General features: G+C 39.6%; 1 protein-coding gene across 1 annotated transcript in view; it reads left to right on the top strand.

The window, feature by feature from the left end:
• The window catches only part of PDGFC (platelet derived growth factor C), a 2,060,917-nt gene extending 2,035,090 nt beyond the window's left edge, over positions 1 to 25,827 (top strand). The window contains exon 6 of the mRNA XM_044079820.1: positions 24,354 to 25,827. Within this exon, the coding sequence (XP_043935755.1) occupies positions 24,354 to 24,470 (117 nt within the window). The 3' untranslated portion in view covers positions 24,471 to 25,827. The remainder of the gene's footprint in view (positions 1 to 24,353) is intronic.
• Positions 25,828 to 26,159: the final 332 nt, after the last annotated feature.

Raw genomic sequence — 26,159 nt, 5'->3', positions numbered from 1 at the left:
TTTTACACAACACATTCCATAATAGAGTTTTATTTACCATACTGGTCCCTACTTGGTCATGGGTGTTTTCCATTCTTCTCACAAGCTGCATATTATCAATCCTGCATAGCTCTCCTCACACCGTTGAGGAGGTCAGTCAAGAACAACACAATGCTCTCCTCAGTTAGGTGAACGCCATCCCTTCTGAACAGGTGAACATCTTCTGCGGTGATGCTGTCATGACAGATTGTAGATCCACCCGAACCTGTGCATCAAGCCATGCATGAACCCATTCTGTAAATGTCTGGCCTTGTGCGCTGCCCGTTGACTGTTTGCTGTTTTCCATATCTGTCGAGGAATTATGTCAGACCACACAAAATGACAACGTGGCCACCACGACTACAGGTGTTCAAAAATTGCTCCGATTTGAAACTGTATCCTTCTGAGTGGTTGACTGATGACATAATTCCCTCCAATGTGCAGCACAAGGATGTCGGGCTCAGGGTAGATGAAACACTTCTCTTCCAACAAATGCAGTACTCTGCTCCAATGCATACCTCTTCTTGCAATCCAGTATACCTTCACACTGGATGTGAGGAAGCTCAAGTTTTCAGTTATGGAAGCATGCCTGGCAGCCCAGTGAATGTCAGAATGGCCACATTCTCACTTGTCATTCTTCTGGTGGACAAACCTACACAGGAAAGAAAATGCAAACAGATTACTACCGATGTTTGACAGATGTATTGGAAGACTACATATATATGTATATCATATGCATTACCTGGTTAGCCCATCCAAATCTTCCATCCTATCCACAGGGGCAGTATTCTTTGCATTAGGTACATAACTGGTGATGATGATACAGAGGTACATACCTACTACCCATGAAACCACCAAATTATACACAATGACTGAGAACATCAGAAGATACAGTCTTACCTTACCTTAGCTGAAATACTGCATGGGTGGACACTGACAAGGGGGCAAAGAAAGGACACATGTAAAGAGAAAAATCCGGGTAAGGACCACCACTCCACTAATGAACCCAGGGCAGGCATGGGACTTCAGTGGCACTTGAGGGCATCTGATGTGTCCAATACCTGTGCTGGCTACCTGCTCACACTGCTGATACCACTGCTGTCTCGTGACCTCCTTCAGTGTCAACAGTCTGCCTTACCTCTACCTTTTCTCTTTACATGTGTCCATTCAGCAATGGACATAAGGGATCAAAGACGGAAGTAATGTAATATAGTGACTGTGTAATACAGGAAATTGCTACATTATATGATGTTCAGTTGCAGTAGTTCACAAAAATATGAAACATATAACCACAAATGGGACTTTACTGTATATCAAACAAATTGTAAAAATGACAGAAAGAAAGTGGTGGGGGTGGCTTGAAATGACTCCATGTAGACCAAACCCCAAATCTGGCATGTGCATTCATCAATGTGATAACTGTTCTACTTATGTGATTAACAGTGGCAGCTGCTGAGAGTAATACCTGAAAAGTGATAATGACTCAGTGTTATATTGTGACTGGACTTATCGTTAATGTGATAATGACCTGCCTTTCATTACTGCAAAGTTATGCATGCTTAGACACAGGTAATAATTGCTGCACATAACCTGTTGAGTAGGCATTCATTATACTACCTTGTGCAGCTGTTATGTAACACAGACTTATTATCATCTTTTAGAAGACCTGAGTAATTCAGTAAAAATAGTATAACACTTATATATTACTGAGCCCTTCCTCCCACTTGAATTCCACACATGACTGACAAAGCCAGGAAGTATGACCAAAATATATGGTAGTGCCATGCTGGTAGTAGTCTGCAAGTAATAACTTTTATCTCACTCAGGCAACTACAGAGTATAATCAGAAACAGAATATTACAAGGAGAAATGTCAAACTTATCCAGTTGATCCGTGTAAGAATTAGCCCAAAAAGTAGTAATTCATGTTATCTCACCTAACCATTCCTCTGGCTACAATGAGATACAGAAGTAAAAAACGCAAAAATATGGTCCCAAATATCTGGTTGAGCAATGCCAACAATCACCAATAAAATACTAAGCCTCCCATACCACCCAGACATTATTCAGTACAAAGAAAGAGTAAATCAAAATATACATTCAGAATGTTTGGATATATTTATCAGCACTGTTCCTAAAATGTTTGGTTAAATGACAGGAAAGCAAACTGCAAATGAAAGTGTCACAATCCTACAACTCTTTCTCAGACATTAGCTTCCCAACTTATATAAGCATAGCTGCACAACAGGATTTACGGTAGTTTAAATGCTATGCATCCTAATGAAAAAACAAAAAAATCTGGACAAAGCCAAAAATAATGGAGGAGAAAGACACAAAAATAGGTACACTTTAACTATTGCTGTTATAAATTTAGAAAGTTGCTAAAATACAGGGTCTTGTAATACCATACATTTTCTGAAGGATATAAAGTCCAAAACTTAAATGCCTGTCATTATTTAGAGAATTCAGTCCTCACTGATTTGCCTCAGAAATCTAGGAAATCACATATCTTACAAGGAACAAACAAAAAATATAAGGCAAAAGTCTGGGCAGTTGAGAGGTATGCTGCTGACCCACATTCATGGCATGATTCAGCTTCTCACAAAGGGGAGAGAAGTTTTAACAGGTTATTTTTGAAAGTAGGCACACTGTATCCCAGGACACAGTCACACCCACCTAAATATATATATATATATATATATATATATATATATATATATATATATATATATATGTATATATATAAATATATATATATATATGTATGTATGGTTCAGCGGGTGCCTAGCTCAGGCTCTGGCAACTCACCATACCTCTCAAGCTCTTAGAGCAAGAAATCTGCACAGAGACATAAATAATGGGGGTCAGTAATGGATGGAGCAGTGGTGCAGCGGTTGCATTGTTGCCTTACAGCAAGAGGATGTTCATCGTATTACACTGCTGCAGTCATCACACTTGGGTTATCCTGCCGTCAGGAGGTCCCGCAGTTGTCCAGAGTTCCAAAGTCTTGGTCCAGCGTCGGTTGCTGTCACTTCTTCCCTGATGTCAGTGCACCAGGGGTATATAAGATGCATCTGATGCTATTTTCTTCAGTCTTTCTTGCCGCGCGGTGCCTGAAGCAGAAGCAGTTCACAAGTGCCGGTCGGCCGACTCCTGAGATTTTCAAATCGAATTTCAGACTGAAGTCTTCAATAAAGCTAAGTACCCCATTAGGGAACCTTTTCTTGCCTCAGTCTGATGTCAGAAAAAGTTAACAATTGCATTTCTTGTGGGAAGCAAATATCTCATAAGGACTTTCATTCTTATTGTATTCCTTGCCTAGGCCCAGACCACGACGTCACAGGTTGTCGGTTTTGTGCTAGCTTTAATAAACGAACTATTAGACGTCGGTTTGATATCGCCCGACATTATTTTGGTAGGAAATTTAATTATACCATGTCGTCGGAGCAACCGACGACCAGAATGCATAAAAAACGCAAAGATAAGGACAGGCAGCCGAGACCCAAACCAGACTCCGAGGCCTCTGCTAGGCCAGTTGCCGGTTCTCCAGTTTTCAGTGAGGTGCCTAAGCAGCCCCTGATGACCGCTGATTTAGAACCCCTGGTGACATCTGATTCACAAGCAGAGATTGCTAGGCCTCCACAACCTTTACCTTTAGGCTCTTCCGACTCCATGCCTGAAGGAGATTCCGGTGCAGTTGAAATGCCTTCAGTTGCAGAAGGTGTCTTCAGACTGTCTACACTCACTATTAAATCCTATGCAAAGCTGAAAACTCCTTTAAAAACAAAGAAGACTGTAAAGTAGTCTCCAGTACAAGGCCCCATGCCAAAGAAACAGATGCTTAAGATGGCTGAAGACTTAATTACCCTAATCAGGGGTTCCCATCCCCCTCCTGATAAAAGGCCAAGACAGTAGGAGGGCTAAGCTTCCTCTGACCAGGTTTCTATTTCCTCAGACTCTTCTGGTGAGCAAGAATATTCCTTCCCCCCTTATGAAGACTCTGATGCTGAAGAGTCTATCCCTTCTGCATCTCTCCCAGAAGACTACTCTTTTGGGGAAACATTACATACCACGAGGGAACATTTCCACTGGGAAGGCCAGGATTACTCTGATTCTAAGAAAAGGCTCCGAGAGTTCCTTTTACTACCCCAGCACAGACCACTTGCTATTCCACCTGTGTTAGACATTGTGGATGATGTTTATTCAGAATCTAGCCTTAACCCAGATTCACTACCTCCTGCACCAATCAAACCAGACAGATACTACAGAGTCCCTGACTCACACAAATTCCTGTATAAAAGCCCTGTTGCTGACCCAGAAACCATTTCCCAGGGTCCCAAAGGGGTTAAGGCCTCTATTGCTTAAAATCCTGTACCCTCTGAAAGGGATTCTAGAGCACTAGACAGATGGGGAAAGAAAGTATATACCTCAGCTACTCTAGCTATGAGGGCCTTAAATTGTCAGTTTCACATGCTGAAATATCAACAATATTTGATGTCTCAATTAAAACAAAAAATGCTCACACATACAGAACAGCCTGATTACAAGGAAATGCAAGATTTGTTGCATGCAGTTGAACAAGTGAGAAAACATACTTTGCAATGTGGATTTGATTAAATGGAAGCTTCTTGCAGAGCAGCAGTGACAGGGTCTGTCATACGTAGGCATGCTTGGTTAAAAGAACAAACTTTACCTGATCATGTTAAAGCAAAGTTGTTGGATGCACCTTTACAGCAGGATGTTTTATTTGGTATAAAAGCAGAAGAAGTTTTAAAGAAAATGGAGGATAAGGCAAAATCTATGCAGACGGTCAAGGATTTTTTACAGGTTCAACCCCCTCGTTTCAGCAGAAATTGGCCAACCAAAAACTGGTCCTTTCCAGCTTCTGCCAGACCACAGAGGGGCAGATACAGATGCCCAAGGGGCAGAGGCCAGTCACAAGGCTCTTACCAGCCTCAACAATGGGGTGCCACAACCCAAAAAGGAGGAGAAGACAGGTCTCAAACTACCAGAAGACAAACACAATGACTACCAAGCAAAACCCTCTTGGCAGCTCCCTTGGGGGGAAAACTAGCACTTTTTGCAGACAATTGGCACATCATCACAAAAGACAAATGGGTCCTAAATGTTGTATCTCAAGGATACAGATTCCACTTTCACACTTTGCCAAGGATAAAAGGAATGCCAAACCTGCCACCAAATCAATGGGCAGAGGCTCAAAAGCAAATTTCAGCTCTCATGGACATGAGAGCCATTCAACAGGTTCCTACACAGGAGCAAGGACAAGGATTTTACTCAAGACTGTTTCTAGTTCCCCGAAAGAACAAAGCCTGGAGACCCATTCTGGACCTCTCAATTCTAAACACATACCGGGAAGTACCCAAATTCAAGATACTAACACTACAGCAACTTCTTCCCATGCTGGGCAAGAAGGCTTGGCTAGTAACGTTGGACCTCAAGGAGGCATACCTGCATGTCCCTATCAAACAAAATTGCAGAAGATACCTCCGATTTATAGCAGGTTCAACCCATTACCAATACTCTGCACTGCCCTTTGGCTTATCTACTGCGCCCAGGGTCTTCACAAAATGCCTGGCACCAGTAATTGCATACTGCAGACAAAGAGGGATTCAAATATATCCATACCTGGACGACTGCCTTATTCAAGCAGAAAGCAAGGACATTCTATTAAAGCATCTGGCGTTTGTCAAAAACCTACTAAGTTGCCTAGGGTACACAGTAAACGAAAAGAAGTCAAAACTAGTGCCCTCACAAGACATAATATTCCTGTGTGCCAGCTTAAATACAACAGCCAAGATGGCTTATATCACGCCAGACAAGCAAGGACAACTGACTCAATACTTCAAAACGATGACAACAAAGACCCAACTCCCTGCAAGAAAAATTCTGCAGGCCATGGGATTCATGGCATCTTGCATACTACTAATACCATTTGCAAAACTGCATATGAGGAAATTACAATGGTATCTGAAAAGTGTATAGACTCAACACAGCCACAGCTTGGAAACAATAATTCCACTCATTCCCTGCCTTCAACAGGAGTTTCTATGGTGGGCTCAGGCATGTCACCTCAACAAGGGTCAGCCTTTTACCTTACCCACAGCCAGGCAAACTATAACAACAGATGCATCTGATTATGCCTGGGGAGCGCACATGGCAGGACAGTGTATTCAGGGCAAATGGTCTGCAGACCAAAGGCACCTACATATCAATCAAAAAGAGATGCTAGCTGTACAAAATGCCCTAACAGCTTTCAAGGACCTCCTACATCCAGGACAACTCCTAATAAAGACGGACAACACCACAGTGATGTGGTACATAAACAAGCAAGGGGGCACACACTCCTACCCCCTATGCAGACAAGCAATGACCTTGTGGAACACAGCACTGACCTACCAAGTTCAACTACAAGCACAATTCCTGCCAGGAAAGAAAAACACATTGGCAGACGATCTAAGCAGAAACATCATAGATCCTCACGAGTGGAAACTAGATCCACAAGTATTCACAATAACTCAAAAATGGGGGAGCCCAGACATAGATCTGTTTGCTTCCCCCCAAAACTACCAACTACGGAAATTCTGCACAAGGACATACCACACACTAGCTTGGAAAGTGGACGCCCTCTCATTCAGTGGGAAAACATTGACAGTGTATACCTTTCCTCCACTGCCTCTTCTGGCAAAGGTGCTGCTGAAAGCCAGATTAGAGAGGCCACAAATGATACTCATTGCTCCAGACTGGCCACACCAACACTGGTATCCAATATTAAGGAACATGGCTCAAGGCCCACCATGGATTTTACCTCAAATTCTTCACCTGCTGACTCAGCAAAACAATCAGATTCTACACAGTCAGCTCAAGACTTTAAATCTGGCTGCATGGCAAATTGCCTAAACAACCAGTCAGCACTTCTCTCTAAAGCTGTGATGGATGTCATTCTGGAGGCCAGGAGGCCCAGCAGCAGGAAAGTCTATTCAGACAAATGGAAAAGATTCTGCGCCTGGAACCAGGCTAAAGGCCAAAATCTGCTTGTCCCTAATATTCCTCAGATTCTTCAATATTTAACTGAGATGTTGCACAAAGGACTTTCCTTCTCATCTATTAAGATCCACGCCTCAGCTATTTCAGCTCAATACAACACGGATCCTCCTATATTTTCACATCCATTACTAAGACAGTTCCTCAGAGGGGCTAAGAACATAAGACCGCTTCGGAGAGCACCAACACCAACTTGGGATCTCAACTTTGTTTTGGAAAAGCTTACACTACCGCCCTTTGAACCAGCTTTCACAGCTGATCTACAGTTCCTATCATGGAAAACTGCCTTGCTGCTAGCAATAGCTTCAGCACGAAGAGTCTCAGAACTACAGGCCCTAATGGCAGTGGAGCCTTTCATCATTTTTCATCGACAGAGTCTCTTTACGAACTAACCCTTCCTTTATGCCAAAGGTGGTATGTAGCCCTAAACCAAACCATTCATTTGCCCACCTTTTATCCAAACCCCCAGAATAAAGGGGAAAGGCTCCTACACTCTTTGGACATTCACAGGCAATTACGTTACTACTTGGATAAAACTTGCCAATAAACAACTCTTTGTATCCTATGCTGCAGGATCACAAGGAAAAGCTATCTCAAAACAGACCATTTCAAAATGGATAGGACATTGTATCCATTTCTGCTACACACACCATGGGAAATCTGTGCCTGGTAACATCAGGCCCCATTCCACCAGGGCTACAGCAACATCAACAGCCTTCCTCAGAGGGGTACCAACCAAGGATATTTTGGAGGCTGCAACTTGGAGTTCAGTGCACACCTTCACCAAGCACTATCACTTACCTCTATACTCTAAAACCAGAGCTGGCTTTGCCACTGCAGTTCTGTAGGGCCTACTAGTCTCTCCAAACCCTGTTTAGTTCCACCACCCATCCTTAGCTTTGGGATTCAACCCAAGTGTGATGACTGCAGCAGTGTAACACGATGAACATAGTACAGTTTTATACCTACCATAAATGTAGATGTTCGAGTGTTCACACTGCTGCAGTCCAGGTTACCCTCCCTCCATCCCCTCTGAACTAGCTGGATTTATCTATACCTTTCTATCCCATGCAACCTTTGTGGTCTATTTGCTTGTAACTGAAGGTATTGTTTTATTTTTATATGTATAATTTTTATTAGCAATATGTATTGCCTACCTATTGGGGACGCCTGACATCTGGGGCAGGAAAAACTGAAGAAAATGGCGTCGGATGCATCTTATATACCCCTGGCGCACTGACATCAGGGAAGAAGCGACAGCAACCGATGCCGGACCAAGACTTTGGAACTCCGGCCGACTGTGGGACCGCCTGATGGCAGGATAACCCAAGTGTGATGACTGCAGCAGTGTGAACACTCGAACATCTACATTTATGGTAGGTACAAAACTGTACTTTCTCCAGTTTGATTCTTGTCTGGGGTGCCTTATGTGCAGAGTTTGCATGTCCTCTCAGAGCAAGAAATCGATCCAAAGCCATAAATAAAGGGGGTCAAAGGACCAAAAATAACCCATACCTCTCAAGCTCTTAGAGCAGGAAATCTGCACAAAGCCATAAGTAATGGAGGTCAAAGGACCAAAAACAGAAATGTTTATATCTTGCTCTTACAAACTTAAAAAGTTGATTGAATAAAGGGTTTTGCATTAGAATGAATTTTCTGAAAGGTATGACGTCTGAAACTCAAACATCTCTCATTAATTTCTAACTTCAACACTAAATTTTATTAAGAATTTACCAGAAAAACACACTTTTGTGAGAACCAGAGCAAAATATGAGGCAACGCAGGATCATAGGAAGTTACTAGGCTAATGGCCATAGGGCCCTTATAAGCCTAGTCAAGTTCTTAACCTTATGAACATGATCAGCACACATTGCCCTTGTCCAAGACAAACACAGGTGGAACCCCTGGGGTGAATTTACGGTCACCCATCCAATCATGCAGATTATTTGTGGCTTTCCAAGTTGGAAAATGCTGAAACTGGCTGTGTTAACATTATCTAATTGCCGACTTTTAATTGTTTCTATGTAGTTGTGTTTTTATTGGTTAATTAGTTAATAAGAAGGTACAGGGTGAATACTCAATGCTGCAAACTTTTTGCTTTCTTTGTCTAAAGAAGTCTGGCTATGCAGCCAGATGAAAAGCGCTTTACATTACTGTTTTGTTTTTCTTGGTTTCGTATTAAAGAGTTTTTTTGATTTTGGTCCTGAAGTGTTCATTGCCTCTGTTCCCAGCAGTGGCTTTTACCTAGTTTCCAGACTATTCCCCAAATGCTTGGCCCCGACTATAGCATTCTGCAGACAGAGAAATATATTGATTTACCCTTACCTGGACGACTGCCTCATTCAGGTAAACAGCAAAGAAAAGTTGCTCCAGGATCTTCTCTTTGTCAAAAAACTCCTAACTTGCCTAGGGTTCACCATCAACAAGGAAAAAAATCAAAGTAAAACCCCACCAGAAAAAATTGTTTTCCTGGGAGCTGTGCTAGAAACAGCTACCCTAATGGCCTTCCTATCCCCAGAAAAGAAGAGTTTCCTGCTTCTGTTTTTTACCCAGCTGGTTTCCAGAAGTCACCTCACTGCAAGGAAGTTCCTGCAAGCCCTGGGATACATGCTATCTTGCATCCTTCTCATCCCTCTCGCTAGGCTTCACATGAGAAAGCTTCAGTGGTACTTAAAGAACCTTTGGTATCAGCACTCTCAATCCCTAGAGACCACTCTCCCACTAATCCCTTGCATAAGGGAGGAATTTCTCTAGTGGGCAGAGGCCTGTGCCATGAACAAGGGTCTTCCCTTCATCCTCTGTCCTTCCACCAGACAATCACCAATGATGCCTCAGACATAGCTTAGGATGCTCACCTAGCAGGCAGGTGTACCCAAGGCCTTTGGAATTCCCAGCAACTTCACTTGCACATCAACCAGAAAGAAATGATGGCAGTACAAAATGCTCTTACTTCCTTCCAACCCCATCTCAGGCCAGGGGTCCTCCTTATAAAAACAGACAACACCACAGTAATGTGGTACATCAACAAGCAGGTTGCACCCAGTCTTATCCCCTCATTAGGTTAGCCATGAGTCTGTGGCTTACAGCCACCTTCATGGGGCTACACCTAATTGCCCAATACTTACTAGGGATCAACAACACACTGGCAGACCACCTAAGCAGAGACTTACTGGACCCCCATGAATGCCAACTCCACAGAGAAATCTTTCTGCAAATCACCGAGGATTGGGGGACCCCAGAGGTGGACCTCTTTACCTCGCACTTCAATTACCAGCTACACAAGTTTTGTACCAGAGAGTATCACCTTGTAGCATGGAAGGCGGATGCCTTGACCTTCCCCTGGAGCTCCCTCTTTGTGTATGTATACCTTCTTCTGCCCCTTCTTCCCAAGGTTCTGATCAAAATAAGAGAAGAGAAACCAAAGACCATCCTCATCGCTCCAGACTGGCCCAGACAGCATTGGTACCCCTTACTACTCAGTCTGACCTTACAGCCCTCCAGGCTGCTTCCTGTATGGTCAGACCTCTTGACCCAGGAGAGGGGGAAGGTACTGCTCCCAGACCTACAGACTGTCAAACTTTCAGCATGGCTCATACACTAAACACTAACAAGAAGTCGCTGTTAAGCAACAGGTCCTGGACATCATCACGGAGGCCAGAAGGCCCAGCACAAGAAAATGTTATGCAGGAAAATGGAAAAGATTCTGCTCCTGGAAACAATCAAAAGGGTACCTCCCAACCTTCCATCCTTCTCACCCTGGATTACTTAGCAGAGTTGTTCAATAGTGGCCTCTCCTTCTCCTCTATTAAAATCCATGCCTCGGTCATCTCTGCCCATTATGATTCAGACCCACCCCTCTTCTCTCATCCTTTGATTAAGCAATTCCTCAGAGGGGCTTCTACTATCAGGCTTCCCAGAAGACCTCCTATTCCACCCTGGGACCTGAATTATGTGTTAGAGAAACTAACCTTACCTCCTTTCGAACCTGCCGCTTCAACAGAATTGAAATACCTCTCCTGGAAGACTGCCTTCCTACTAGCTATCACCTCAGCCAGAAGGGTCTCACAACTTCAAGCTCTCATGACTGTCGAGCCCTTCATAATTTTCCATGCAGACAGAGTCTCCCTGAGGACTAATCCATCCTTTATGCCCAAGGTGGTATCTGATGTGACCCTTAACCAGGCCATACACCTTCCCATCTTCTTTCCCAACCCTCAAAACAAGGGGGAAGGAATTCTACACTCACTAGATGTGCACAGACAACTCAGATACTATCTGGACCATGCTAAGCCATTCAGAAAAACTGACCAGCTTTTTGTAAGCTTTGCCCCAGGGGCAGAGGGGAAGCCCATCTCCAAACAAACCATTTCCAAATGGATATCACACTGTATCCATTTTTGTTACAAACTACATGGGAAACCCATCCCTAGGTCAATTTGTACACACTCCACTAGGGCAACCTTCACTTCCACTACTTTCCTCAGAGGAGTACCTACCAGGGACATATTGGAAGTGGCCAGCTGGACCTCTGTCCATACCTTTACAAAGCATTACCACCTACCTCTCTTTTCGAAGTCTAGAACAGGGTTTGGCTCTGTAATTCTGCAGGGCCTCCTGACCCATACCTAGGGCTCTATCTATCCTTCCACCCTTTACCTCAGCTGTTGGAATCCTCCCACAGGTGATGACTGCAACAGTGAAACACAAAGAACATAGTACAGTTGTGTACACTTACCATAAATGTAGATGTTCGAGTGTATTCACTGTTGCGGTCTTGGTTTGCGTCACTCCATCCCCTTTTTCTCATCTTCCTGTAGGGGGACAAATGCTTCCCAAGGTGGATCTTAGCCACCAGGACCACTTCTCTCTTTTCCTTGTGCTTCTGATGGGTTAGGTCAAGAAAAGCTGATGTAATGACGTTGACTGCCTTGCTTTATAGTACTGACAACCTGATGTCAGACTACAGGCAACAGCAGCCGGCGCACAAAAACATTGACTCTGGTATTCAGGACGGCTGATGGCTACCACAGCAGGGATAACCCACAGGTGATGACTACAACACTGAATACACTTGAACTTCTACATTTATGGTAAGTTTATGCAACTGTACTTTCCTGTTAGCTTTGCTAAGCACCATGCCGCGCTGTGTAAACAGGGAGAATAGAGAAAAAAAAAACTAAAAAAAAAAAATGATTGTACAATTGATTACATCTGGTTTCTATTTTTAGATATATGGCAGGTGTCTGATATGAATGTATAAGCACAACTTGGCATCACTAAGCATGGCACCGCACAAATAGGCAGATTAAAAAAAAACGACTACTTATACAATAGCAGAGTACATTGCAATGATTATCATCCTGTGCTTACCATCTGTCCAGGATTTTCTTGGACAGACCATAAGTACTGGGCAGCCTCTACACTGCTGCTTGCATGGATTCAATGTCCGTGTTAATGTGATTGCCTAACAAATCTGCTGGCCAATAAATATAACTCCAATTTTACCCCTTCAGCATCACCCCCAGTCATCCCCAAGGAAATTCTTTTCACCATTCCTCCAACTATTACTAAGGAACTGATCCTTACTGGATTCATTAAGGCCAGGAATACTGCTTCGATGGGCTGTAGTAATATCCCAGGATGCTTCCTGAATAGCAGGAAATATGACATTTCAGGCTTCTAGAATGTCAGTATAACCACAGCTTCCAGAAAAGTTTCATGCTATATTAAATGGGGACTGCAATGGTTATCCCTTACCAGAGTAGGGGGCCTACCACTGAATCAGAGAACTATAGACATGTAAGTCTCACTAGTGTAATATGCAAGGTAATGGAAAGAATTGTTATGGATTTTATAAATGATGACATAGGAAACTTACAGATACAGGACCATATCCAGTTCAGCTTGCTAAAGGCAGGTCATGCATTCTTAACCTGCTGGACTTTATCAAGAAGTTTATTAAAGTTGTGGTTGAGGGCAAAAACAGTGTACACTTCCTACCTTGACCTAGCCAAAGTGTTCAGTGCTATACCTTATTCAGGTATTGTAGATGAACTTACAGAATTGGGCATAAACCCATATACCAATGATAGTTAGCCAGCTGGCTTACTGATAGAACATAAGAAGTTAAGAAAGGGGACTCCACATCCACAAAGAGGCCAGTGTCAAGTGGAATTCCATGGGAAACGGTGCTGAAGCCTCTCATTTTTGGCATCTATTTCTCTAAAGTCAAGTCAAATATCAAGAGACTCTGGCTGAACAAGTTTGCAGATGAGTTTAGATTAGGCATAGTTATTGATTCCTCTAAAGACATAGATACTGTTCAGGAGGGTTTGACATAGACAAACAGCTGGTGCCAAAGCCATGGACTAAAAATTAGTGTGAACAAATGCATAATAGAAGCCTTTGGAAATACAGCCACCCCTGGAAATTATAACATTAACAATACACCCCTAAAAGTAGACTCAGTGCTTAGGGATCAGGGAATGCACATTGACAGTAACCTGACCTTTGACCACCATGTCTCTACTGTGGTGAGAAAAACATTCTATTTTGCACAACTAATAAGTAAGGGCATGGCATCCTTATCCAAGGAGGTCATTTTCGGCTGTACTTTGCCCTCATCAGACCAGTCAGTGAGTACAACACTGCAGGGGTCTGAATGGAAAGATGATAATTTGGCAAGCAAAGGAGAGTAGTATTGCTGGAAATGAATTCATCCACAAGTCTTGGTGAATACTTTCATGAGATGGACCAAAAGTCGGTTAAAAAATAAGAAAAAACAGCTGCTTGGACAAGACCCAGGATAAAAAAGTGCCCAATCACAGTTGGTGAAGTGGTGCCAGGACAAGAAAAAAATGGCAGTGTAGAATCCTCAAGACATGGAAACATACCTCCATGGGGTAAGCAAGGCCCAGGGGAAGGATGACTCCCCCCCCCCACATTGTAGAAGGAAGTAGTAGTCCACAAAAATTAAGCCATAAAGAAGATATAGTGGTCTACTGAAGATAAATAAATTATGTATTCTTACTCTTATGCAAAAAGCCCAGAATCTACAGACAGAAGATATAGAAAAAGATTAAGAAAGAAATTAGAGGAAAGGAAAATATTACACAGGTAAAACTGTCAGAAACTCCAAATAAAATTTGTGCTCATTAATACAACAGATTTATGAAAACATTATATAGACCAAGAAACTCTGGGCTGTTTGGAAAAAAAAGTGATGAAGGAACTACAAAAATCTAAAGAACAAAATCTAGAGATTTTTTAAAGGTATAAAAAAGAAATGTGGACATGGGAGAGAAAGAGAGGTCTGATATGGTGCAATATTTATGCAAAGGAGAAAGCCAAATTAATCAATACAAAAAAAGCAGCCCGGCCCCAAAGATATTTGAAGAGACATACAGGCAAAGGCATCCAGATATGGAAAATTTCATAATACCAAAAATAAGATCAAAAAGAGGTAATGTAAAACAGAAGACTAGTAAAGTATAAGTTAAAAAATAGAAGCTGACGTTATGGATTACCTATGTAGTGAAGAATTTAACATAGAAGATCTAACTTTGATAGTATCACAGCAGGATAGAGCAATGGATCCTCAAATTAAACATCTGATCAGTTGTCATATGAAGATACTTTGGAGCCTTCTGTAAGAAACTGGTACAAAAGTTCAGTTAGACCTGCACACAAAGGGAAGGGACAGTAAAAGGTGACAACTCTGACACAGTCAATGTTGTGGAGTGATAGACTAGTGAGTTCCCATACACAAGAGCAATGGATGACACAGGATGAAACCGAATAGAGTATTGCACAGGAAGATGCTATGAAACTTTCTATAGAATGACCACAGGAAATGAAGAACAAAGAAAGTGCCCTCAGTTTAGAGGAAAAAAGAGTTGCTTGATTTATTAGAGATGGGCAGACATATTAAGATCAATGAAAGAAATAGACTACAGATAGTCAATAAAACACAGAAAGATTAATAAACAAACAAACACAGTAATTAAAACTGACCATAGAGATTCATGCGGTATATCATACATAAATTGGTTATATTACTATGCTACTAAATTAATAATAGATAAAGTCTTACCACAAAAACTGATCAGTAAGGGAAAGGAGAAATTGAATGCTATGGTGGAAGTATTGAATATAGAAAACTGTAAAGCAATTAAGACAAGGTGTAACTGTTAGAAGAGTATAGAAGAGGGAACAGATCAACAAAAATACTCAGAAAGATAGATGTGATAAAAGTGCACAGTGTCAGAACAGATCAGGATCTATAATGCACAATCGCAAATAATAAACTAAAAATATCAGCACAGGCAGAAAAACTTAGAAAATATGCAAATAAATGTAAAGGAAAGTACAAAATAAGCAATATAGAGAACTGGGAAACAAAACAAAGGAATTAAAACATCACCAAAATAGAATAAATAGATATATTTTGGAGAAATATCTATGAAGATCCTGTGGAACATAACAAAGATGTTAAATGGACAAAAGAAAGAATAAGAAGTTCAAATGTACATGATATGAAATGGGATGAAGTAAGAGCCAGAGAGAATGAAACAAAGTTAAGAAAAGCCCCTAATTAGAAACCCCAGGCCCAGATGCAGTACATAACTAATGGCTAAAGTATTAACATCTTTACATGAAGATTTAGCCATGAGTAAGAACTATTTATATGCACATTACAAACAGACAACAGTCTGATTAATAACAGGAAAACAATGCTCTTTCTTAAGAGCAAACTTGCCAGCTATCCTAAAAACTATGGAACGATAACCTGTCTTCCGATGACATATAAACTATACACTGGTATTGATGCTATGTTTATAGTCATTTAGAAGAAAACTCAGTCATGACAATAGAAAAACAGGTTAACAAAAGAAAGTCATATGGAACAAAGTATCATCTGTTGCTAAGCAAAGTCATAATGGAGAACTTTAAAAAGATGAAGAATCTAAGTACGGCATGGATAGTCTACAAAAATAATTTGACAGTATCCCACATTCATGGATAAAAGCATGGTTAATAATGTATAAGATACACCCTACACTAATCAGTTACATTACAGTGACCATGAAACAATAGCAAATAAAGGGCAAATTATTATTCCAAGGATAAAAATTCAAAGGGGGATTTTCCAGGCTGACTCTCTGTCACCACTGTTCATTTGTCTTGCCCTTAACCGTTTAAGCTGTCTACTTACCAGATTAGGTCATGGATAGACTACAAAAATCATTTGACAGTATTCCACATTCATGGATAAAAGTGTGGTTAAAAATGTATAAGATATACCCTACACTTACCAATTACATTACAGCGACCATTAAACAGTAGCAAACCACTCTGCAGTTAAGCCACGATAAAGGGCATATTATTATTCCAAGGATAAAAATTCAAAGGGAGCTTTTCCAGGATGACTGTCTGTCACCATTGTTCTTTTGTCTTGCCCTTAACCAATTAAGCTGTGTACTTAACAGATTAAGTCATGGCTACAGTTTGGCTCCCAAAAAACAACAAAGTGTAAAGACTTCTCATCTTCATTTTGTAGATGATATAAAACTGTATAGTTCATCAGATCATAGGATCATATGATCATAGGAAGTTACTAGACTAATGGCCCTAGGGCCCTTACAAGCCTAGCCAGGTTCTACCCTTATTTCCACAATGAGGAACTGAAAGCACAACTGGAAGTGGTCAATTTTTTTTTTCATATGGTACAAGAATGTCATTTGGTCTTGATAAATGTGCAAAAGTGACCTTTAAAGCAGGAAAGTTGCAGCACCAAGAAAACATTAGTTTGGACAGGAATGTGATGCAAAAGAATTGGAGCAAGAGGCAGTGAATAAATATTTGGGAAATGATAAAGGTTCAACAATAAAACATGAACAAATGTGAATAAAATTCAGAAAGGTATATTTTAGAAGACTAAAATTAATGCTGAAAATAGCGTTGACATCTAGGAAGAAAGTCAAAGCTATACATCAATTTGGTCTTCATGTCATAACTTACAGTTTTAGAGTGATTGTCTGGCCCCAAAAGTTGTTGGATCGGTCGGACAGGAAAACAAGAAGTATGCTTCATGCTCATCAGAGTATTTGTAAAAATCAGTGTATACCAAGATTATATATTCCCTGCTCTGAAGGAGGTATGAACCTCCTCGAAATTGATTACATGGGTTAATCTGCAGTCGTGGGACTGCATACATATCTGCTGACCTCACAAGAACTGAATGTAGTGAAAGTTTTGAAACATGAGGAGAATAAGTCTAAAGATGACTTCCCTACTTACTTTAGCAGAAGCATGTCAATGTCAAGCAAGAATGGAAATCAAACCAGAAGTAGATAAAAATCAGGCAGCAACTGAATGTGCCAAAAACAAAAAAAAGAATATAAGGTGAAGGATCAGATGAGAAGGCAAGAAATGTCGAAAGTGTATAAATACAGTTACAAGTATAGAAAACTCTTGGAACAACACAGGAATGGTTAAGGAGAGGGGAATTTAAACCAAAAGACAAAGTTTTGTAAAACAGAACTAGAAACCGTTGCACATCTTTTGATGGTTGTGATATACTAATGGCAGAAGGACTATATACTGAAAGGCATAATAATGGGGCAAAACTGCTGCATTGGGGATTGGGCAAACATTATAATACTGAAATAGCTGAAAAACTCTGGAAACATGAGCCGCAAAGCATTACAGAAAATAACAGAGTTTATATTACATGGGATCATACCTCATAACTGTACAGATTTTCGCATGTCCAGAGTTTTGCCTCATATTTTTGGTGTGTTCCTCCTAAAATCTGTACTTTTCTGGCAAATAGTTGAGGACTGAAGTCATTAAATAATGACAAACATTTGAGTTTAAGACTCCACATCCTTCAGAAAATCCATGCTAATGAAAGATCTATCATTATATCAACTTTCTATGTTTGTAAGAGCAATACTTAAAATCTGTAACTATTTGTCCCCCCCATCATTTTAGGGTTTGTCCAGAGTTTTTGCTCCAAGAGGTTGAGAGGTATGCATGGGATCACCCATTACCATCACTTAAAAAAAAATAGATGCAAGAAAACCAAATATAGTAGCGCATTAAAAGAAGACAAAAGTAGCATTTATCATTGAAATTGCTTCACCAAGTCACTGCAGTGTCTTACATACAGAGAGAAACAAAGTCATAAAATACCAGGATTTGCAGGCAGAAACAAGGGGAATGTAGAAGAAGAATACCCAGACAGTTCCAGTAGTAGTGGGAGCAATGGGTCTTATAAAAAAGAATTTGAAATCATACTTAGATATGTTACAGATAGATGTAATTCTGTATGAACTGCAGAAGGAGTCATGACTGAGCGCATGGCAGGTGCTGCGAAGAACACTTTTGGCTAATATCAAAGACTGAAACAATACTAATTTCATGAACTTGAATCATACTTTGTCTTAGGAATGGAACACATTCCCATCATGATATTAGAAACGCAAAAGACTTGGAGAAATTAAAAAGGGTTCAACACACCCTTTGGCATGTACCTGACCTTACATTTGCAACAGCTTCAGGGACCACAGAGGTTCTTCACAAAAGGAATACAGGAAGTAAATAAGTCCTCTGTGCACCATCTCAGAGTATTTTCCCTGTACTTTGTCTACTACAGACTGCTGCATAGCGATCTATGCCAAACCTGCAGAGCATCCGCTGATTCCATACTGATGGATCATTTGCACATCTCAAAAAAAAAAAAAGCTCTAGAATACCCTATATAAGGACCTAAACTTCATCTGCAACATAACCAAGACATGTTGGAGGGACAGGCATTTGTCCCAAAGATTAGTACTTCTCTAGAAAAAGCTTCTTATCCTTGTCATGCAAAGCCCATTCCTAACTCTATTCAAACATTACTTGGACTAATGGATGCAAAATCCCAAATTTACTCCTGTTTTGTCACCTATGTCTCTAATGGAAAGGGGCAGCCTGTGAATGCTTGATGCGTACAAGCCTATATCGTAAACGTAAAATTCCTTTTGGTATTGACACATGGCACAAATAGTTTGGTAAATTTGGGGTAAGCTTGGCTAGGCTTAAAATATCTCTTGGGCTGGTAGCCTGGAAACAGCTATGAAGCTATTAATTACCTGTAAACAAATTTGCAGAGAGGCAAGGTGTTACTCAGGTCTGTTGTTTCAGATGCTCATTTCTAATCTTTGCCTATTAAAGTAGAGGAAGTGACAATGTTAGACAAGCTGTACAGTAAGCTAAATACTAAGTGCCAAATAGTGATTAATTGTTCTGCTGCAGTACATCTTAGTGTCACTTTGTTAATAAGTCATTGCTCTTCCTAATGGTGTCTATTATTAGCTGGTAAGTCACTTAGCTAAAGAGGACAGACTGCCATAAGCAACTATGGATGTTAACCGAAAGTTTACAAAAAGGTGCTATAAGCATGAGTTAGGCTGCTGCAGCAGTGAGCTCTGTTGTGACTACAGGCACAGCCTATAAAGAACTGGCAAAGGTAGGGATGCCAGCAGGCCATTGGGTCATATACTTACCCATGCTAAATAATCATATCCTCTGGTCATAGAGTATTAAGTAAGCTTGGAAAATGGGGCACATGACCAGCACAAAAACTGAAATCTCCCATTCTCATTATGGTTGTATTAACCCCCCCCCAACTTGAAGAATATTAATAGGCATATATGAGGAGCTGGTGTGTCTCAGTTGTCTGAGATCAGGAGGTGTGAGCAGTGAAAATATTTATTATAAAATAATACAGATACAAAATATTGTCTCACAATGCTTGCACTACTTGAAAATGTTCTTGCTGTTAATTATTTTACTGGCCATTAACTATGGTAATGCTGTTCAGCAATGAGCTGCTGAATGGATTTCGTGAAGCCAAACAGCAACCCAGTCATACTGTACATCTGACTGCCAAATATGCTTCTTTATGATAATCCATTTTACTACATCAAGATAATTTGTTTAGTGAAATGCTTTCTGTTGCTCTCTGCATGGTCATGCTGTACGACTTGTATTAGCTACACCAGCTGATTACACCATTTTGACCACACCCCATTATATAATTTCTGCCCGCATAGTCTGCCTTATTTTCTGAATTTCAAAAAATGGGTGCCCTGGTAATGGAAGACTTAACAACTCACTTTCAGTGCTCTGTATATTTTGTTTGTTACTAGAGCACTTTGACTTTATAGCTTAATTAAGTGATCTAAAGAGAGGAAAAAATAAACTAGACTGCAAAGTAACAAGCTCCCTCAAACTATTGAAATAAAAAGTGAAAACTAAATTTGGACAAGCAAGAAGTAATCATGAACAGTAAATGAGAAATCACTAGCAAATACTGCAAAACGAAACTCTGAAAATAACTCTCACATATTGGATGCTGTAAAGAGTCAACTTCATCAAGCAGTGCAAAAGTAATTCAGAGCTTATGAAGGGTGAGAAGCCTAGTAGAAGAGAGAAAGGATGAGGTTTACATGTCTCTGAAATTGGATAGTTGCGCAAACTTGGAAGATGGAGCCCAGGTTTTATCCATCTTATAGTTAGAACATTTAACAACACATAATACATTATTGCTTTGGACTGCTTTTTGAAGTTGTAATGTATCATTAAGCATCAGTAAAATGCCATTATTAACAATGTTTCTACAAAAACTTCCACATTTTCAACTAGTGCAGTGTCAGTCACTATTTAACAGCTTGGATATAGGTTTTGTTGGATTTAACTCATTCTGAAGTTATGTGTTTACTTGGCCTTCAGTCTTATAACCAAACATTGCAAGGCATTACTAAATCCATATTAATGCACCCAAGCAAAGTTTATTACTGTGACAATGTGAGGTATTGCCAGCTATGCCAGGAGAGTAGGGCAATGAATATGTAACAGATTCCAGCATAGCTGACTGGAGTTTTGTAAAGAATTAAATGCCATTTGCATATCAAACTGATTTGTACAGGTGCCTAGGTTGAAACTGTATTTGTAAAGCTGCTTGTGTTAAAAAAGTGGGTCCTGCTGGACAGAAAAAAGAAATAAACCTTTATGTCAGACTATATTATAACTGTTGAAATTAATATTGTAACAGAGGATACTGGAAGAGAAGAGGTTAATCTCAATCCAGCTTACTTTGAAAAATAGTCTGAAATTAAATTACCTGGTAGGCCATAAAGATTGTAACTTACAGTTCTGATTGCAGCCAGAGAAGAAATGTCCGTAAAAACAAGGACTAAGAATCTTGCCGTATTGTCCTTAGCAGTGAACTAATTGCTACCTTGGAAAGGTAGATGTGTTGAAATGTTTTTTTGGCTTCCAGATGCTATGACATATTTCAACAAAGCTCTAGCTGTGTGTATGATAACACATATGTGCGAGATTCTGGTTCAGTTTCAAGTAAGAGGGGGTAGTATGAGAACCACAAGTGAGATGACCAGATGTACGTGATGTCATTCTGTAATCCAGGACTGAAATGATGTTTTAATACTAGATGAGAGAGAAGTCTCAGAGCACTCTGTTTTCTGGAACCTGATATAGAAGGATCACTCACCCACTTCATCTTGCCTTGCTTTAGTAAGTAGCCAGGAAATAGTAATTATTTAGCTCAGATGGGAAATATATTGAAATTAGTTAAGTACTGTTTTTCTGTATCTGTGTGAATCTATTCATCTGTGTTGTCTTAGTAGTTCCTGTAATTGAAACAGTGGTATTTATTGTAAATAGATATTTAGTATTGTTTATTATTTATTATTAAATATATTTAAGATTCTCATTGTGGATGGTCCTTTACAGAATATTTTAACCTTTGAGAGTACTTATATTTATTTGGTGAAACTGTGGCCACTCCTGACAGCCTTGCCACATTGGCCAAGCACTACCATTTATATTAATAATAATTTCACTTAGTATGATTGGGAACCCTTGTAAGAGACTTAGAGTATCTGGCTTTGGAAATACTGTGTGTATCTATCTTTGTTCCAAATCAGTGTCTGCCATTGGCGTCAGTGGTGAGGATTCAGGCTCCTTGCTTACTGGTCCAGCAAGGGGACATCACAATTAGCATACTAAGCAGCAAAACATAACAATTCAGGATCTTCATCCAGCAAATCTAATCCCACCTTCCAAAGGCTTGGAGCTGAAAACATCAGTAAATGTCTTACTCATAGCTTTAACTGCATCTTCTCTTTCCTTGGCTACTGTTGCACCAGCATTCAGGCATACAATTATAATCCTGCTACCAAAAGGCCACTTCCCTGAATGTGCTGAAGGATTATGGCCCTATTACTAACCTAAACCCTACTACTAAAATATTTGATAAAAATATACAAATAGCTATTTAACCACATTAACAGCTGTGGACTGTTATGTGATATACAACATAGGTTCATAGATTCATATCTATGAACATGGCTTCCTGAGCACCTTCAATACCTTTATCACCCTTGTAATAGTTACTCATTCCATTTGTAGCAGCATAAATGAGGGATTTATTGGTGTAGGTCTCTTTGTTGGCATGACAACAGTTTTTGAAACAGTCAGCCATAGCCTTCTTCTCAATAAACACAAAATACTTAACTTTGGAGATAATACTATCTGAAAGACAGAAATGTCCAAGTTCATAATAACATCTCATCCTCTACTGGTACAGTCAACACAGGTGTGCCTCAAGGTTCTGTGCTAGGTCCTCTACTATTTTCCCTCTTTGTCAATGATTTTCTCTTAAAACTGCTAACTCTTAAATTAATAGTGTATGCAGATGATATGCTGTTCCTGCAGTCCAGTACAAGATACTCTTACTTTTAAACCATGCTACAGAACATTTCACCCAGTTATTCATCTGGTTCGCATCTAGCAACCTACTAATTAACCCTAAGAAAGCTAATGTAATGGTGTTTACTGTGCCAAGTAATTACCCACTGTCCCTCATATTCTCTTAACTGATCTTAATGGTGACATGATACCAAATGTCACTGAACAGAGATACCTAGTCTTATACTTGACCCACTCTCTCCTTTACCACACATACAGATCTTGTATGTAATAAAGTCCTTGCTCAAATTAGAACAATGTTTCAAGATCAGTCACCTCCTCTCACCAACTTGTTGCAGAGCCATTGCCAAAATATTTTAGTACCCAAATGGAGTAGGGCCTTACTTTTTTCATTATACATTCAGTCCACAATACTCACAGAATACAGACTGTCATGAATAAATACTACAGATTCATTGTATTAGCAGACTCCAGATGTACCATTTCAATTTTCTAAAAAAATCTAAATGGCTTCCAGTGCCTCCTTAATGCCACTTTTCTTTTAAGTACTTTTAATTTACAAAGTCCTAAAGCATGATCACTGCCCCTCTTTTAAGAGTGAAACTACCTTTAGAAGACAAATGAACTCATAAGTGCAGATGACAATTTCTCTGTGGAGATCCCTCCATTTAAAAAGTTAAAACTGATGTAGGTAAGAGACCCTTCTCTAGATTTGTATCTGCTACCAGGAACCATACCTTGACACTATTAAAGTCTTCATAGATGCACGTAAAGAGCACCTATTTACAGAATCTACCTGCAGCTGCTACCACAGTAATAGCTAGGAAACATAATGCCATCTCATATCATAGATAATAGAATACATTTACGAAACGTCTCAGTTTCATAGTGTAGCATTTGATATATGAACATTTCATATGCATATAGGATTATATGTTTATGTATCATGTGCATGATTGCACTGTATGTTATCTCTTTTATCTTGCCCAGTATTCTGTATTTTTTCTTACTTTGTTCTTCTGTCAATGCATTCTGACTGGATTAATTGTGCCATATCTTCAGTAAAACTTATTGTTATGTACTGAATTTTACCATTTCCTCTTTCTGTGCATACATATGTTGATTAGTAAGATCCTCATTTATTTTCTTCTCTTTGAGCTCAAGTCATGTTTGAAATAGGGTCAGTACACCAACCTGCTGATCCAGTGACCAAATAGTAACAACAAATAAAGAAGTCAACTATGCTGAATGAGAATTACTGCCATCCCCTCATGATGGGAGTGGGAGAAGACATGGAATATATCAGTTCTTTGCAGGAATGTATCTAATGCTGTATTTGCATAAAGGAAGGTGATTGTGCATCTGATGCATGTTAATATTTTCATAAAATAATATGAATAAATGTATCACAGAATACATTTTTCTGTGATATCAAAAGGAAAAAAAATTGTCATTTATTTAATTTAATTAACTGACTGAAGTTCCTTCTTTCAGGTTCTACAATTCAAGCACAAGGCTGGATCACGAGGACTGCACAAGTCCCTGACAGATGTACCCATTGAACATCATGAGGAATGCGAATGTATGTGTAGTAGCAATACAGAAGGATAAATGTGTCCATGGTCTGATTTTCCTATGAGACAGATCCCATCAATGAGAGACCGTCTTATGGAATTTGATTTATTTTGCTGTTGCAGTCGCAGTTATTTGATCTGAGGACTCTTGCTGCCTTCTTGGATTTATAACAAATTTAAGAGGAGACACTGATTGTTCCGGCTATGCGTCAATAGGATTATGGATACCACACAGAACTTGTAAAGCTGAAAGATGCAAACAGTACCTGAAAAAGACAAAATAATTGAACCAGACTTAAGAAAGAGGTTTATTTTTTGTTACCTGTTTCAGAAATATTCTTAGATGCATTGGTTTTCAAAGAGGAAATATGAAGACCTTATAGACTGTGGACTAACATATGAACTTAATGTTATTGTGGTAGCCTTAATGAGAGAAGACTGTTATTGCATTTTACATGAATAACACCATTTATTATGTATTTTGGAGGCAGGTCTGTATCTGCATTTTGTTATTCCTTGTACACCTTTTTTACTTCAAGGACATTTTGCAGCACCATTATACCTTCAAACATTGTTACATGTCTTTTATATGATGTTCTGTTGAATTTCCTTAACAGATACATGAACCTGGATATTTACTTTATTACCAGTAAACACTGTGTCATCTGCCATATCAACCTGTCTAAGAGCATTGTGGGTGATATTTTGAGCTGACAGATATGCAAAATTATTTCCATAATCTCAGACTTGATGCTTTTTTAATTGTGTACATTTTTATACTCTCATTTATGATATATATCTTTTCTAGTACTGTCAAATATATCTATTTTTACGAACATTATTTAATATTTCCGCTTTGCCTTTGAATATGTTTAAATAAATAAATGAGACACTAAACCAACACATTGCATCTAGAAGAATAAAACACCACCATCTCAATATGTTTCAAATGGCTGATAGGTTGTTGATAATGCCTAGTGCTTGGAGAATATTGCTGTGTTTGGGAGTTTGGAGATATGAAGGTAGTGATTTATATAAGGAGCTTCTGGATTTCTGAGCCTCAACACACATAGTGTCTACAAATAATAAAAACATCAGTGTTACACTTGTGCGGTGTTACTAGGAGTTTGGGAGCAGATGCTTTTTTTCATCTTTCTTTAAATGGAATGTAAAGAACTCTAAAACAACATGATTTTTAAAGTATGCACTGTTGAAGATAGGTGTTGTAATCCAGGATAATTAAATAGTTAAATTCATAATATAGCTGTCCTTCACCAAACAGTTGTGATAATCTGTTTTATCTCTTCCTTAGAAATGCTGGGTATTTTATTGCACATTTTGTGACCCTGCTGCCTGTCAGCTTTCAATCCCCTCCTGTATTATTGACGGAATGATGCTTACATTAAAGTGCAGAACTACAGACTGACAATGTAGGTTAAGCTCTGTGTTATTGACAATAGCATGCTGAGTAGCTTTTAGACATTTTTTACCACAGTGTCAATATCCTCCATTTAGATGTTAATGTTGCTGGCTGGAGTAAGGCAGAAATTCACATTAAAATATTGATGCTGTTGAGGGCGAATAATAAACTGTCACAAAATACTATTATACATTAATTCTGATGCAGCAGTTTCTCATAAACATCCCTTACTTCATAATACAGTTTTCTTAAAGTGAAGGGTTGTATAGTTCCCGCATACCCGCATAAGGGGTGGAGATACAGGGG

This window comes from Protopterus annectens, chromosome 8.part0, assembly GCF_019279795.1.
Source record: "Protopterus annectens isolate FY-2018-M chromosome 8.part0, PAN1.0, whole genome shotgun sequence".
Taxonomy (NCBI): domain Eukaryota; kingdom Metazoa; phylum Chordata; order Ceratodontiformes; family Protopteridae; genus Protopterus; species Protopterus annectens.
Note: the sequence above shows the minus strand (reverse complement) of the source record. Positions and strands in the feature narration are given on the sequence as shown.